A 17,258-nucleotide genomic window follows, 5' to 3' on the forward strand; every position below is an offset into this window, starting at 1 on the left:
ACGACATAACAGCCTTCTAATCGTCACTGTCCACCATCAATATCAGCCCCAAAAGAGCTACTAAAACAAAACTCAAATGTGATGTAGAATAGTACAGGCTCTGTGGCTGAAGTGAAATGGAACTAGTCCAACTTTGATGGAGATAGTGTTGTACTATGCAGACAGATGGCGTTTGGCAGGCTGTTTCCTAGGGGATTTTTTGGTGCTTTTTTGTAAGTGTACATATACTGAATTATTTATGGATAGAATATAGTGATACTACATTAAAAATGTTTTATGAGTTCTTGAGGACATAATCTGCCTTCAGAGATCAATCTTGCTCCTCAAGAAGTCAAATGTAAGTTTAGAAAAAAAAACCCCACAAAACTCACACCTTTTTAAAGAAGTGTTGTGGTGTAATATCAACCTATCTATGTACTCTTATGTAGAAGTCAAGCCTCCAGGTTAAGGTAGTGGCCTTTCCTTCTAAGATAACATGTTGAAAAAACAGTGTTCACTAATTATAACTTCTATGAGGTCAGATGTCAAAATACAACATGGACTTTATTTAGATTATTTCTTACTCCATGTTCCACATTCAGCTGTTACTAGTGTCTCATTTTTCAAAGGTCACTCATTCACAAGCTCATGAAATACAGGTGTAACACTTTTTAAGTTTAGAAAATGTTATGCTTACGTAATGGCATCTTCCTTTTCTGCTACACACTCAATTCTGTTGACAATTTCTTTTCTGACTGATACCCATGGAGGAATCTTACGGCCTCCTCTTCTAGTGCACAGCCATTGCCAGTTGGAGAAACCATGCCCGTGACTCTTTTCTTGTCTGTAGAAGAGCTAGGAAGAACACAGCCAATTGATCAGAGCTGGATAGCCTCACTTTCCTTACTGCAGTAGATGTGAGTAGAAAGAACCAGATGGTGGAAGTGAGCAGCACTGTTTCACAGATAGGTGGGTAGATTTCTCTGTCACAGTGGAAAACATGCTAACCTGTGAACCTCACCTAGTAAATGTATTTCACAGTCTATGACTGTGGCTTTCTTTATGTTATTAACAGCTTTATGATCTTTTCCCGCTACCTATCTTAGGTAAATCGAAGAATGTATAAGTAAATAATGTACTATATTTGCACTTTCTTTGAGAGGAAGCAGTTAAAGTAGCTACTTCCACATAACAACACTTTTTCTTAGTTTTCTCATTTCTTGTATCTCATGTAAATGACATTAAATGTAACTTCAGTTTAAGCAGGTCTAATGACCTGGAATAGTAGCTGGAGGAACACTAAGCTTTAAAATAGTGGGAATTTGTGAAAAGGGCTTTAGTGCCTGTATAGGTACTGAGAAGGGGTAATAACTCTTTCTGCAGATAACCTGATAAATCTGGAAATAGTTTACAATAGGCTGAAGGATGTTTTTCCTGCACTGAGTTGAACATCGTTCCTCCTTCACAGCCCATGAGTTCTTGCACAGTGTGCTGCTGGGTGCTCCTGCCTTCAGCATCTGCTCAGCCTGCAGAGCAGTTCCAGATCTACTTAGTGCCGACCATCCCTTCATAGCTCTCTTTTTAAAATACGAACAAGTTCTGCTAAGTGTGGTAGAAACATTTTCCTGGATTACAGGGAAGGCATCCGTTCTTTAGAAAAACTTGAACCTGTAATTTTATTATAGTGGGTATATGCCAGTCTTACATTTCCTTTGAACTCTTTTAATTACGATTCTAAATTACTTCTTCAAGATGTTCAAAGTGACCAGTTTGTGAGTTGTGTTCTTGGTGGTTTTTTTCTTGTACGTGTATATTTGAGGGCACAGGGAAAATACTTGTACATTTTTTTGAGCACGAAAGATTGCTTGCTAGTGGTATGCAGAATACTACCATGAAGTGTTTTTTAGTGGAGTTTATTTAAGATGACTTCAGGTAACTGTGAAGGTATTGCATTTGTCTGTGAACTCTTCAGTGTAAACTGGTGCACTGAGAGGTTTATCTGTATTATAAGTTATTGCTGTGTATAAACTGCTTCAGTTATAAATTTAAGCTTGTTTCACCAGTTCTCTAGAACTTGAGTTTTAATGTACTGACATGCACAGTGGAGTATTTCCTCAACTAGAACTTACCTGAGCGTTACTATGAGGATTATTTGAAAAGACTGATTTATGTTTTGCAGGATTTTGACTTATTTGTGAAATCCAATAACATCCAATGGCAGTGTTGTGGCCTTCTTTGAAGAGTCTTGGCTCAGTAACAGTATGCTTAGGCTAACTGAGAAAATCATGGTTTCACATATCACATGATGTATATACTGTGTGTTATCTTCAAACTTGTTGTGGATTATATGTGTGGTACTTGAAAATTTTCTTCTGACATAATTTCTGAGCTGTTGGATGTTACATAATGATTTTTGAAGAGAAAGGGCTCTTTTAATGGAAACAATTCATGAGCTGCTGCAGTCTTGAGTTGACCAGAAAAAAATATTTTTTTCAATAAAAATAACTAAAACTTTTGGAGATGTGATTTTCTTTAAATTAATTTATCTTGTCATCTAAAAGTAGAAGTGCACTACATATAACATACTGTAAAAATCTCATTCGATTCCTCAGTATACCCTTCTATATCCTTGTTTCCCTGGGAATCACATTTCTGTTAGTTGGGGGAAAAAAAAAAAGTTACCACTATCATAAACTCCTGAGTCTTGTGGTCTTATGTGGACATGAACAGTCAAAAGGATCTATCCAGGATCATATTTGGCCACAGGTTCACAACAGCTTGGGGTTGATTAAGTATTGACCAAATCATGTCAATTAAGTATTTTATTGAAAGTTGTAATGTTTGTCTGATTTTTGGGGTAAAAATCAAACCAACAACAGTGTGCATGGGCTAAAATAATGAGAAAGGAAACATTAAAAGACGCAAAAAGCAGTACTGGCAATGCCTGCGCTTGTGCTGGACTTAATGCTGTTAGTGCATGATTTGATCGCTTGTTCATTTAGTCTGACAGACATGGGCACGTGTGCAGCCACCTTGAAAGATGAGTTAAATTCTATACATCATCCTACAGTCTCATTTTTGGTGCATTACATACAGTTGAAGAGCTTATTACTAGTCTATTTCTGACCTCTTCCTCTGTCAGATATAAAGGTGCAGACTGTATTCAGATGTTATTCTAAAGCTGCTATCATGGACCGTGCTGTGGGTTTGCATCTTCACAGCATCACAGAATTGTAGGGGTTGGAAGGGCCCTCCAGAGATCATGGAGTCCAAAAGTAGTCCAGGTTGCACAGGTAGGCGTCCAGGCGGGTCTGGAACGTCTCCAGAGAAGGAGACTCCACCACCTCTCTGTGCAGCTGTGCCACTGCTCCGTCACTGCACTGGGAAGAAGGTCCCACAAACATTTGTGTGGAACTTCTGTGCTTTGGTTTGTGGACATTTCCCCTCATCTTATCACCACACACTGCTGAGATGAGTCCAGCCTCGTCCCTTTGTGTTCTGCTCCTTATCTATATATAGATGTGGATCAGACTCCCTCTGAGTCTTCTGTTTTCAAGGCTGAACAGACCCAGGTCTCTCAGCCTCTCCTCATAAGGGAGATCCTCCAGGCCCTTCACCATCTTTGTGGCCCTCCGCTAGACTCTCTCCAGGAGATCCCTGTCTTTTTTATACTGGGGAGCCCAGAACTGGACACAGTACTCCAGGTGAGGCCTCACCAGGGCAGAGTAGAGGGGGTAACCTCCCTTGTCCTGCTGGCTATGATCTTTTTAATGCACCCCTGCATCCCATTGGCCTTCTTGGCCACCATTTTCAGTCTTGCGCAGAAGAGACAAAGAAAAACAATACACCTACTAAGAAACATGCCAACATTTTTACTTTAAAAGACAATGTTACCAAGAAATACAGGCTTAGGGCACTTTAGGTACATGAAAAATAATGTCCTGGCAATTCCTACATCCAGGAATTATCAGGAAGGTTTTTATTCCTTCTAGGTTCCTGTGTCACACAATGATGATATTCTTCTGTTCAAGCTGGAACGTTCAATTCCTGACTTACTTCACTGTGATATTAATGATGCTGATATCCTCATAGGGCTTGTCAGTTTTGGGATTGACTTTTACATTTGAGATCCTCTGAACAACTTCCATTCCTTTAGTCACCCGCCCAAACACACTGTGTTTGTTGTCTAGCCAAGGCTGTTTGACATACAGGAGGAGAAAGAAAAGGCAGATTAAAACAGAACGCTGCACGTAGGTTAGATACCAAACAAGAGAGTGACCTAGAGTAAGTGAACATGAATATATTTTAAAGACTACTGATCTTACACTTGTCATGTGAGTTTAAAACAGCTGTTACAGCAAGTGTCTGTTAGCAGTGCAGCTAATGCATACTGGAAATGTAATTTAAAAGATGAGTGAAAGTGCTACAGATGTCAAGTTCTACAACATTTCATTGTTTATTTTAAACTCCTTTCATGGAAGTGCACGTTTATTTATTTATTTTTACTACTCAGTTAGTATCTCAGGTCTTAACTAGAACTTTTAATCCTACTTACAGTTGGCACTACTGTTATAAAAAACTGGGATCCATTCGTATTTGGTCCTGCATTAGCCATGCTGAGTGTGTATGGTCTGTCATGTCGTAAAGTTGAATGAAACTCATCTTCAAATTCTCCTCCCCAGATACTCTCACCTCCCATTCCTGTACCTGTGGGGTCACCAGTCTGAATCATGAAACCCTGCACAGAATTTAGATGTTATTAAATTACATGAAGTAAATGAGCAAAAATTATTTACGCTAGGTTACTTATTTTTTTTTCAAGCTTGCATTGTATCTTCCAACAAAAGTAAGTACTAAATATAAACAGAGTACTAAAATGTGGTGGGTGAGGAATGAAGGTAATAATTATTTCTTGCAATGGAAAAAAACCACCACAAATGACTACACAAAAAAGAATACCCTCTGTTCCTGCTATTGAAAGACAGAACCTAACTGTCTGTACCTTCTGCAAAGACTTGGGTTGTATTCATTTGCTTCTCATGCAGTAACAGTAAGAATCCGTAGAGGAGATGCCATTCTGACATGAAGGAAAATAGTAATTCATGCAGGACTGCAAAACTGATACTTTCCTCAACTTTCAGGTGTCTTCCACCTTAGCAGTTGCATGGCAACTATTAAAAAAACTTGAGGTAAAGGCCCTTAGGGTCTTGGTATTTTTCAGACCTTTCAGTGAAACTGTTCCAGAAATGCTTTGCACAAAAGCAAATGAAGATGTAAAGAGAGGGAGACCAAAAAAATACATTACACAAACCAACAAAAGAATAAATTTTACAGGTTACCTTGATAATACGGTGAAATATGTGTCCATTGTAGTAGCCGTTTCTGCTGTGTACACAGAAGTTTTCCACAGTTTTGGGACACCTAAAATCACATAACAGAAAACAGGCTACAACGAATATTTGTTTTGTGGCAAGGCCATGAAGATTTCAGGTGAGACTCATCCTGTTGTGCTGAGCACTGTTATAGCATGCTGCCACAGGGCTTTCATGAAATGAGGTTAAACCAACCTCCCACTTCCTCAAACCCGGAGCTGGAAACAAAACTTCAGAGGAGTATGAAGTTCCATGATTACATGTGAAGCCAGCAGTGAGGTCAGGAACCAAATCTGCTTCCTCAAAGACAAGACCACATGTTTCTTCTCCAGATTTCTATTCGTATACTATAGGTGCACAAAGACAATTAAGGACTAATAGCTCCATATGCAGAAAGTATTTCTTTTACCTCTGTAATCCTCTTAATGTTACCAGTGCTGTGTACTAGAAGTAGGATCTGAAACTGCACTGTTGTAGTGTTATAAAGTGATTTTGCAATCAGGACAAGCATATCAATAACCAAGGCTGATAGAATTCTACGTTAAAAAATGCATATAAAATATTGCACTGAATATAATGATACTATGCATGCATTATGCATGCAAATATACTGACATGAGAATTTGGAAAAAAACTGAAAATAACATAATTAACTTGACCTATCACTTCTACAGGTATGTGCTGTACCCCATGCAACCTGTGTGCTACAAGTAACAGATTCATAGATTCACAGAAACACTAGGTGGGAAAGGACCTACAAGATCATCTAGCCCAACTGTACAAGACGACATCATTCTATATAGAAACTGAAGGCTAGCTGTTCTGCAGGGTAAAACTAAGTTTATGTTGCCTTATTTGTTCTTGTGACAAAATATGAATTCAGTTTGGAGAAACACAGACTACATTTAAGTAGTTTTAAGTTTGTATTCATAGCAAACTTCACACAGAGATAAATCTACTGTTTCATAACAAATTCTGTGCATGTATTAGTATCATGAAGCAGCCATGCTGACACAGGTATGATGTAAGCATCCAGAGAAGAGCAACGAAGCTGTGAGGGGTCTGGAGCACAGACCTTATGAGGAATGGCTGAGGGAGCTGGGATTGTTCAGTCTGGAGAAGAGGAGGCTCAGGGAAGACCTTACTGCTCTCTACAGGTACTTGAAGGGAGGTTGAAGTGAGCTGGGGATTGCCTTCTTCTCCCTGGTGATAGGACTAGAGAGAATGGCTTCAAGTTGCACCAGGGGAGATTTGGACTGAATGTTAGGAAGTACTCCAGAAGAGTGGTCAGGCACTGGAATGTGCTGCCCAGGGAGGTGGTAGAATCACTGACCCTGGAGGTGTTCAAGGAATGTTTGGATGCTGTGTTAAGGGACACGCTTTAGAGAGAACTACTGGGGACAGGTGGACAGTTGCACTGGATGATCTTGTAGGTCTTTTCCAACTTTGGTGATTCTATGATTTTAAGTACTCAGTAATCATGCAATACCATAAGATGTAACACATTTGTCACACACTGGAAGTTGCAAAAAGTACCATTCCTCTGACTTATACAGACCCACGACCATCATTCTTTTTCAAGATGGAAATCCAACAACACTGCCTTACAACAACATGTAGCTTGCACAGAACATGATTATGACCTGCCACATCTGAGGTTTAGACAAAGAACAAAAAGTTAAGAAAGGAATAAGCTTCTCAACCAATGATTAAATAAAAATAATAATAAAAAAAATCAGACCCTGACAAACATGACACTCCCCTGTTGCTCTGACCTACTTTTGCTGTACTCTGTGTTTGTCAAGAGTCACATTCAGGTAGCTTGATGTACTAAGAAACTGTCCAGGAAGAAGAGCAATAGAAAACAAGGAGGAAAAGAACTATTCCTAGCTTGAAAAGTAGGGCCTGGGTACTGGCAAGAAAAAAAGCATGGAAAGAGAAACAGAGTAACAGAAAAAAACACCAAACACATACTCAACAGGAAAGAGCTTAATATGTATATCTCCCATGCTTGTGTGGATAATGGCACTGTCCGAAACTCTTTTGGGACCTTCTGCCTGGGTTGCTGCCATGACCTCTTCTTTAGAAGGCTTCTCATTGAAGACATCTCTGTCTGAATCTGCACTCTTTGTATCTTCTGGTTCACGTTTAGTAAACTGAAGAACAAAAGAAAAGGAGATTAACAGTTTGTATTCTGTATTTTGTTTTCCCTTGTCTTACACAGGGAAATTATAGAGGAAAATATTAAAGAGGAAAAGGACCTGGGGGTGTTGGCTGATGCTCGGCTTAACAGTGTGCCCAGGTGGCCAAGAAGGCCAACGGCATCCTGGCCTGTATTAGAAATAGTGTAGCCAGCAGGAGCAGGGAGGTGATCATCCCCCTGTACTCAGCTCTGGTACGGCCGCACCTCGAGTACTGTGTTCAGTTTTGGGCCCCTCACTACAAGAAGGACATTGAGGCCCTGGAGCGTGTTCAGAGAAGGGCAACAAAACTGGTGAGGGGTCTGGAGCACAAGTCTTATGAGGAGCGGCTGAGGGAGCTGGGATTGTTTAGTCTGGAGAAGAGGAGGCTCAGAGGAGACCTTATTGCACTCTACCACTTCCTGAAGGGGGGTTGTGGTGAGGAGGGGGTGGGCCTCTTCTCCCTGATAAATAATGACAGGACGAGAGGGAATGGCCACAAGTTGCGCCGGGGAAGATTTAGATTAGACCTGAGGAAACATTTTTTCTCTGAAAGAGTGGTCAGGCACTGGAATGGCCTGCCTAGGGAGGTGGTTGAGGCACCATCCCTAGCGCTGTTCAAGAAGCATTTAGATGAGGTGCTAAAGGATTTGATTTAGTAGTTGGGTAGGGATGGTGATAGGAGAATGGTTGGACTAGATGATCTTGTAGGTCCTTTCCAACCTAATGTATCTATGAATCTACACAACAGTCTGCACTCAAGACACAGATGTGATGATTTAACCACTTAAGACACTCAACTAGATTTGAAATGTAGAGAATTCATAGGTGGCATTTCAGTGCTGTGCACTATCAGTGTTTCCCTCCTGTCACAAATTTCTGTACAAACACATGCAAGCCCAATAAACTTCATAATTTGTTGACTTCTAAACTACTTCCTCATTTTGACAAAGAGCCCAGAATAGTAGTTCAGTGTCTCTCCTTTAGAAAAGAATGGGAGCATTAATGTATTCTGTTATATTCAGACAAAATTGACAGGCTTCCTTACAAAACCTTTGGTTTCCCCATTAACTAAATTCTCCTATCCCATTACTGTGTTAATGCAAAAAGAGCAAATTCAACTCATAGCAGGAACTCACATCAGGATTCAAATTTTTAAAGCACATCTTAGAGAAGTGAGAAATACAATAAATATCAGTGTGCACAAGAAGCCACAGAAGCACAACTGTGCATCAAATGACAAGGACTAGTTTCCTGCACACATGCACTCACGCACTACCCAGAATTAGCAGTGTTTCCATGCTGAATATGAATTTTCTTCCTTTCTTGTCAAGTTGTTCATAGTAGTATATTCCATTATATACTATATACTAACCACACAAAGGTTTAGAAAGCATGCTACTTTGCTGCAGCTGAAAACACGATCAAATTCAAGCACTCGTAACAACAGACTGACCTCTAACTCTTGCTGTGATCACATCCCAGATCAGCTACTAACTCCTCCAGAACTGCTAGGCTGATACATCACATCTCTTCTAAAATCTAAATCTTCAAAGACAACTCTTGTCTGTGTTACCTGTAATCCACCTGACACTACTCTGAATTTAGTTATATATTTTATACATTCAGTTGTTTCTTTCTAAGCATAATACCTTATTAAGATTTTTTAAGTGTTCTTATTTAAGTTTCTTAAACTAGACCAACTCTCATTCGGACAGTTAAAAACATCCAAGTTTCTTTAGCTGCTTGAGCAACAGTGAAAATGAAATTAGACTGCAAAGCCACTCCTATTCCATTTTTAGATAGTTCAAACAAAAAATTTTAGAATGTACTCGCAATTAAAAAAACACTCCTAGAAATGTTGTATTTGCAAACGTTCAAGACAAAAGGCATGGGAAAGGCACAAGTATAAAACTAAAAAATAACAGAAAAGTTCAATAGAAGAACAGTTATTTAAATGGACATCACACGCACCATGTAAAACCTGTTTTTTTTAAAAGCTGTGCAGATCACTGTTGGATCTGCCTGGATATTTTGGAGAACAGGGTTTTCAGATGCCTTCATTTCTATAGTGATTGCAGCACGATGTTTCTTTGCAACTCCTTGGAACAAAGCTAGTTGCATCACCCTGATGTTCTCTTGTTTTCCCAAGATACGAATGCATCTGTAGTACAATATGTAAAGAAGTATAAAGAGTGTTAGCTGCTCACAGTCAAAGAATGTTTTCTTTCTGACTGTAAGAGACTCAAAGCAAAATTCCAAAGCCTTCTCAAAACAATTTTTAATAACTGTATTTATAATGCTTCTCTATTCAAACTTGCTACATAATGTACTAGTCAGCCTCCCTACCCTAAAGAAAACAAATTGCACAATCCATGTTCACTTTATCACACTTTTTACCAGAGATTGATTACTCATTTTTAATTTGAATATGCTTGACATATTTTCTCATTTTACTAAGCTCTGAATTACAACAATCTGTTAATAAGCAAGGGAATATTTTTAATCAACATTCTGACTGAAGGCTCCCAAATAACAAAAAGATTAGCAGCATCCAGTCATGTCAAGTTTTAAATGTGAGTGATTAAGCACAGACTTCTAAAGAAATTTATCTCCACACCTTTCACTAACACTTACCTGTTAGTCTCTACATTTATGACCTTAATGCCCAACATTGTTCCATAGAGAACGAAGTGTCCAGTTTCATCAAAGATTATATTAATTAATCTTACTGCATCCACTTTCTCCAGCTCACGCTCAACTGCCATGCGCCGGCCAAACTCCATGTCTGGTAGCTGCTGTCTCATCTGCTGAAGTTCAGTAAACATCTACCAAAAAACAAACAAACAAACAAACAATCACTATTACACTTATGCCCTGATCCAGATAAACACCAATCCACATGCTTACACAGTACAGAATCCAAGCAAGAATCCAACCCAGCTCAAACTTACCTGAAGAATCAAACACAAGTAATGCTACTCTGATGACTTACTCGGCATGTTGTTGTACTGTGCTCAAGAAAAGTAAAAAAAAAAACAAGCATGCAGCTGTCTTCAAATAAAAAGAAATCTTGCAGTATGAAAACAGATGAAAACTAACAACTCAGTATCACTCAATAGCTAACATGCATCAGTAAGAATTAATCCGGGGGCAACGCAACATAAGAGCCAAGGAAGGGAACAGAGAAAACCATTTCTGCAAGAAAAACAGGAATGAAGCTCAGATTTAGAAAAACATTATCATGTAAGGTGCATGTGCTGATTAATAAAGTCAAAGAAATAGAGAAAAAGACTCAGAGAAGAGAACCAAGACCACACTCACACTCAGAGATTCATCAAAGACTCTCATGAGCTTCCCCGTCAAAAATCGGAAAATTCTGACTTTTCTGTCAGACCCAAGGGTGGCCATTTTCTTGCCGTCAGGTGAAAAACTTATACTGGATGGGTATGCCTTGCACTTAGCAAATTCATACAGATCGGTGTCTGTTTTATATTCCCAGTTCACATTCTTGGGAAATTTATATTCGTGAGAAGTACCAGTCCAATACTCGATCATTCCAGATTTGTCAGAGGACACAACTACTTTGTAGACAGGATTCAAACGTATCTGAGTAAGAGAGGAGGTATGGAGTTTATCAAATACATGGAGAGGCTGGTTATTTCCTCGTCCATCATATATGAATATTTTTCCTGTGGTCTTCTCAGATGTTGCAACAGAAGAGATGGCATCTCCAGGGCAATACACCCATTCACATTGGCCAGGGGAGTAGCTGCAACAAAAAGTGGAAGGAAAAAAAACAGAAAAAGACTGGTTTTACTCAGATAAACATCAGGGTAAGTCACAAAGTTGAAATCAAATATCAGAAGCAAATCTTCAGCTTTTTTTTTACTAGTCTTGCTAATATCTGTCTTGCTAAAGTTTATCACTGTTACCACCAAGCTTTTCCCAAAAAACACAAATCAACAGACGGTTTGGCCGATTGCTGTTACTTCCATATTATCTCATAAAAAAGCTGTTACAGAATGCAGAGGCAGAAAAAGGTGAGTATACAAGAAAAAAATGGTGGAAAACCAACTAAGTAGCACTGAGCAACATTAAAGATTATTACTTAACTTATATCACTCAGTAGCACATCTGTAGACAGCTATACTGTACGTGCTAGTTAAAAAAGAAGGGATCTCAAGAGCTTCAGACAAAGCTAATCAATCATGTAACATACTGGCATGTTCCCATCAAAGCAGAGCAACAAATGAATGCAAACTGAAACACTCATACAGCATTTATGAACTCTAAATAACCACTATGAGTTTGAGCAAACATCCATTAATAATTTCTCAGGTCAAAAGAAATTAGCTGCCCAATAAAGTGAAAGAAATGGACGTTAAATTTAAAAAGGTGTTCACAACACTGCTTCTATTACAGCTGTGTACTTTCCTTTTATTCATGAAAGAGACTGCTTCAGGTCTAACACAATTTCCCTGGAAAAATATACAGGAAAGGAGAGTTTGCCTACTGCTGCTGAAAAAAAAAAACCTATTTAAAGATATGTCAGGAAACATACTGTAGACAAACACTAACAGTATTATTCACAATATCCCTCATGCGAAATGGATTTAAATTCTACCTTTCCCCTGAATTCTCACTTAGAAAAGAGGCTTTTTTAATATTAAGTTCATCTTATTATGTTATGTAGTTTTACTGATGTTGCAGTGACATACAGGGCTGCTAAAACACCAGCAAAAACAAAAAACTAACACTACCTGGAATTTCTTCACAGCAGACAGTCAAGAGGCAATCAATACTTATGGCCTCAGTGTATCATCTGGTGGATGTTACTAAAACTATATCCAAAAAGCAGCTAACATAAGCATTTATTTGGGCACTGTGAAATGTGTCTAGATATCAACTTTAACAGCCTTCAAAGCAGTGGCAGTCTTGGCGTTAATTTCAATTAGAAGAACTATATTGATAATGAACATTTTTGAGTTTATATTTCAACTCAGTTTTAAAATTATCTAGTCGATACTAGACTACAGGAAATAATATCTAATATAATATCTATATATTATAATATAGATAATCTATAATAAGATAATATCTATAATATTTATATAATATCTAATAGATATATTAGATATCTAATATCTAATAATATCTAATCTCTAATATCACAAGGCTTGTGGAAACATCAGTTCTATTCTCAGTAGAGCATTCACTGATCCTTCTACTTTCTGAACATGGTCTGAAATAAAAACACAGGGTTTGTTTTCCTCTCTTGTTGATATAATTCCAATAATCTCCAGTCTTATTTCTTCCAAGTTCTTCAGCTTCCTACTGTGAATCAACAACAAGATTAAGAAAAACAATGCTCTTTTTAATATAAGAAGAAAATTGCTTTCCCTAAGACAATAAATGATGGCAAATAATACATACAGGCCAAGTTTCTTTACTGCTAGAACTACTAGTTGGTTATAATTTCTAAAATTCAGTACCAAATAACAAGGAAAAAAAGAATAAGAAAAAAAAAAAAGCCTAGCTAAATAATTTAAGAAACAACATGTCCTTCTGACTAACATTTGACAACAAAAAAGGGTGTAGTCATACTGCACTCATATGAAGGGTACATGCAGTCATAAACTCTTCTATAGTCACCCAAATATTTTGTTTAATGCAACTTACACATTTTCATCTGATCAGAAAAACAAATGAAGTCAAAGAAATTATTTACTTACCTCTTATGCAAAACAGCCCCTAATCATAATCGTAAATAATAGTCAAGAAAAGAGCAACTTACCCAAGTTTCAGCATGTTGATCATATCAAAGTTGACTACATCAAACACCTTCATTGCTTTGTCATCCCCAACTGAACAGAATAATGCCCCTTCTGAACTAACAGCAATACTTTCAATAACACCTATCAAAACAAGTTAACATAGCATTAAGACAAGGAAAGGTATACTTATCATTTCAGTACTCCACAGGAGAAAGAAAAAACACTTGAAAAATTAAAGACATACTGACATCCAAGGCTGTCTCAGATGTTTCTCCACCTGTTTCTGTTCTGAAACACCTAATTCTGTTCTGAATTAGCAAACTATGTGAGGATGAGAGGGCCCTTTTTGTTTGTTTTTTGTTATTCTTTTGTGGTTGCTTTTTTTTAAAAAACACTTTGCATCCAACCTTTCCTTACTATCTGGTCAAATTGGATAGACCACTCACTATCTATGTAAGTGGAAGTCTATTCTAATAACAACTTCAATTTAAAATGTTAACTGAAAAAAAAAAAAAAAAAAAAAAAAGGAGAACAAGACTATGGCACAGTAAAAAAATAAAAGCACTTTTAGGCTTGCAGCCCACAAGAGAGAAACAGCAATGGAATGCTAACTCTTGCAGTCCTACTATAAATGTTTGTTAAGAATCAAAATTAGTTTGCAATTGTAACTTATTTTACAATTTTACAATTGTAACTTGTTTTTCTTATTTTTGTTTGGTAGGCTTCATTCTCACACTTTGTTTCTGTACATAATGAGAAGCTGATGCTTAAGATCAAAAACTCACCACAACATCATATTTTTACAAAATTTACTATTATTTACTTTTCTTATTTTGAATCTGTATATTAAGCTGCTTCTTTTTCATTAAGCAGATTGTGATCTCTCGAGGTCCCTTCCAACCCCTATGATTCTATGATTTCTACTAGCAACGAATACCTGAATGCTTTGCGTAGTACAGAAGATAAGGGAGGAATGTAACATGGCCTTAAGCAATATATTTTTAAACGTCAATATATTTTTAAATATATTTTTAAACGTTGGATTCTATACATACTGTTCTTCTTCTCTATTTTTTTAATGGATACTTTGTACCTGTCCTAGACATCCTCCCTCTTAAGGCACTGCACAGGGTAATTAAGTGATCTGTGCAGGATTCATATTGCGTATTCTGTTCCCACTCTATTCCTCCTGCAGTTTGGGAGTAGACTGAAAAGGACAGGAAGAATAAAGCATGATTAAATTTAATCCCTGACCACAGCAAATGGATCCCAGAACCTCTCTCCTCTCAGACTGTACCCCTTCTTCAAACTAAGGCAAGGAGTGAGGGGGAACTCCTTTACAAACAAACAAACAAACAAACCAAAAAAACCACAACTTCTCACCTAAGTGGCTACGGAAGTGTTTAACAAACTCAATCCCTTCTTCTATTTTTTTCCAGAATTTTACATGTCCATCATGACTTGCTGTAATGATAAAATCTGTCCTACGATTACAAAAGAAGAAATACATAAATACACATACTAAGTATTTTCACAACAGTGCTAGATAACAATTTACATTAAGATGTTATAATTATTGTTGAATTGAGAATAATATTTAAATAAACTACCATAACAGTCTGTCTAAATGAATACTATCAATTTTAAGAAAGCAAACAAGTTCGTTTTATTGTGCTCCGGATTAATCTATGAAAGGTCAACAGGCTAAAATTAAGAAATATATAATACTATCCCTTTTGACCATGTAAGTTTTACTACTTCTTTAGCTCTGGTTTCACTGCAGATATTATTTGCTAGTGAATAAGCAAATAAATAAACCTATCTACATATATATACACACACATTTAGATAGACAGATACACTCGCGTAGAAGAAAGGTCTCTTCTCAATCTATGCAGTTCTGCTGAATTTACTTGGTTGCAAACTTCATTTGAAACCATCATTTTTTATTACTGTATATATTGTACATTGCAATAAGAATTTTAAGAATCCCAATAAATAGGAGGGAAAAACAAAAAACAGACTTACTTGGTACATGCGACATGTGTAATGACATCTCTGTGCATGTAACTGCGTTCATACATCGAAGCACATGGCAGATTTTCAAGATAGACGTGTTCAAATTCCAGGACTGAACAAAATAAAGGAAAATTAGAAATGCTGTTTTCATAAAACTGTCCATAAAAACCTCTATAAGGCTTCTTTTTGCTGTCACTATCTCTGTATAGCTTATTGCTATTCTAGTAAAGAGTACAGTACGGGGTTCTGTAAACGGAATAAAAGGAATTTCCACTGTGGCTTTCACCTTTGGCTCATATTTCTTGATTGATGGTATGCTGAAGCCATTCAAAGTCTCTTTGTATCCATACAGATGCTCCCTTTTAGAGCACCTATTTGGCTTTCTAAATATGTAGAAAGAATTTCAATATAATTATTAAGGCAATGCCAGAAAATCGAAGATGAACCGCATCTCATTTTCTTCCAAAAGGGAATTGTATCCTTGTTAAAATAAAAATAAAAATTAGATTAATGAGTGCTAGCGTGTAACTATTTCATTGCTTAAATGGCCCACCTAAAATAATCTCATTTTCTGTACTCGTTGCCTATTTCTACATCCTCTTAATATCTGTGTAATTGCATTTGTTACTAAGTTGGCAAATCCTCCTGGAGGCTGTGCAAGGACATACGGACAACAGAAAGGTGATTGAGAACAGCCAGCATGACTTCACTAAGGACAAAGTTGCCTGACTAGTGGCTTTCTGCAGTTGGGTTACAGCATTTTTGAATAAAGGAAGACCAACTGGAGGTATCAACCTTATCTCATACAAAGCATGTGACACTGACACACACAGCATCCTTGTACCTAAAAATGGACAAGCATGGATCTAATGGATGGTCTGCTTGGTCAATAAGGAATTTACTGGATCGCCACACTCAGAGCTGTGGTCACTGGCTCAATGTCCAGGTGGAGGCCAATGATGAATGGCACTCCTGAAGAGCTGCTGCTGGGGCCAGTGGTCTCTAACATCTTTGTTGGTGATGCAGTAGGAATGAGCATACCTTCAGCAAGTCTGCCAATGGCACCAAGCTGAGCGGTGCAGCTGACACCCTACAGGGAAGGGATGCCATCCAGCCCCTGACAAACTTGAGAAGTGAATGTTAAGCCCAAGAGAAAGCTGTTGCTCTTGGGTCTGGTCAACAGTGATCACAAACAAGGACTGGATGGATGGGGGTAGCCCTGAGGAGAAGGACCTGGGACTGCTGGCTGACAAAAAGCTGAACACGAGCCAGCATTGTAAGCTTGCAACCCAGAAGGCTAAGAGTACATTGAGCTGCATCAGTAGAGGGCCTGCGACAGGGACAGGGAGGTGACTGTACCCCTCAGCTCTGGCCTCGTGAGGCTCCAGCACCTTCATTACTGTGGCCAGGTCAGTGCAAGAAAGATGTGGAGCTGTTGGAGAGAATCCAGAGGAGGGACATGAAGAGATCAGAGGTCTGGAGCACCATTCCATGTGAAGAAAGGCCGAGCGAGCTTGTTCAGCCTGGAGAAGCCTCATCGTGGCCTTCCAGTACTGCACTTGGGCCTACGGAAAACCAGTCGAAGCTACTCTGCGACGACTCTCCAACGCAGTACAGTGCCGCAGAAGCTAATTCCTCCACTAAACGCTTCAACTACCCCTGCTGGGAGAAGCAGCCCCGGCAGCCTGAGCGCTTCCCACCCCTCCCGCCGCTGTCTCACAGATCCGCCCCGTGAAGCGGCCTTTACCTCTCCTCTTCTTCGCCTGCGCCGCCTCACCCGGGAGCGGCCCGACCCAGCGTTCTCCATCCTCCTCGTCTTCCTCCTCGTTCTCCGCCGCCCCGCTCGCCTTCCTCTTGCGCTCAGGCTCGGACGACGCCATGCTGCTTACGTCACTTTCCCGCGACGCTTCCCCTCCCCCCTCAGCCGGGCT

At 38.7% G+C, this 17,258-nt stretch overlaps 1 protein-coding gene across 1 annotated transcript; it reads right to left on the reverse strand.

The window, feature by feature from the left end:
* Positions 1–3,831: 3,831 nt before the first annotated feature.
* Positions 3,832–17,238, reverse strand: PPWD1 (peptidylprolyl isomerase domain and WD repeat containing 1). Its single transcript, XM_065739798.1, has 11 exons — positions 17,075–17,238; positions 15,337–15,439; positions 14,692–14,792; positions 13,329–13,449; positions 10,856–11,303; positions 10,169–10,359; positions 9,506–9,695; positions 7,326–7,507; positions 5,319–5,400; positions 4,535–4,717; positions 3,832–4,175 (listed from the first exon to the last, which is right to left on the reverse strand). The coding sequence occupies exons 1-11, from the start codon at positions 17,205–17,207 to the stop codon at positions 4,032–4,034; spliced, it is 1,878 nt and encodes a 625-aa protein (XP_065595870.1). The 5' UTR covers positions 17,208–17,238; the 3' UTR covers positions 3,832–4,031.
* Positions 17,239–17,258: the final 20 nt, after the last annotated feature.

The sequence above is a fragment of the Cyrtonyx montezumae genome, unplaced genomic scaffold, assembly GCF_038088225.1.
Source record: "Cyrtonyx montezumae isolate F1298 unplaced genomic scaffold, pur_monq_1.0 scaffold_25, whole genome shotgun sequence".
Taxonomy (NCBI): Eukaryota; Metazoa; Chordata; class Aves; order Galliformes; family Odontophoridae; genus Cyrtonyx; species Cyrtonyx montezumae.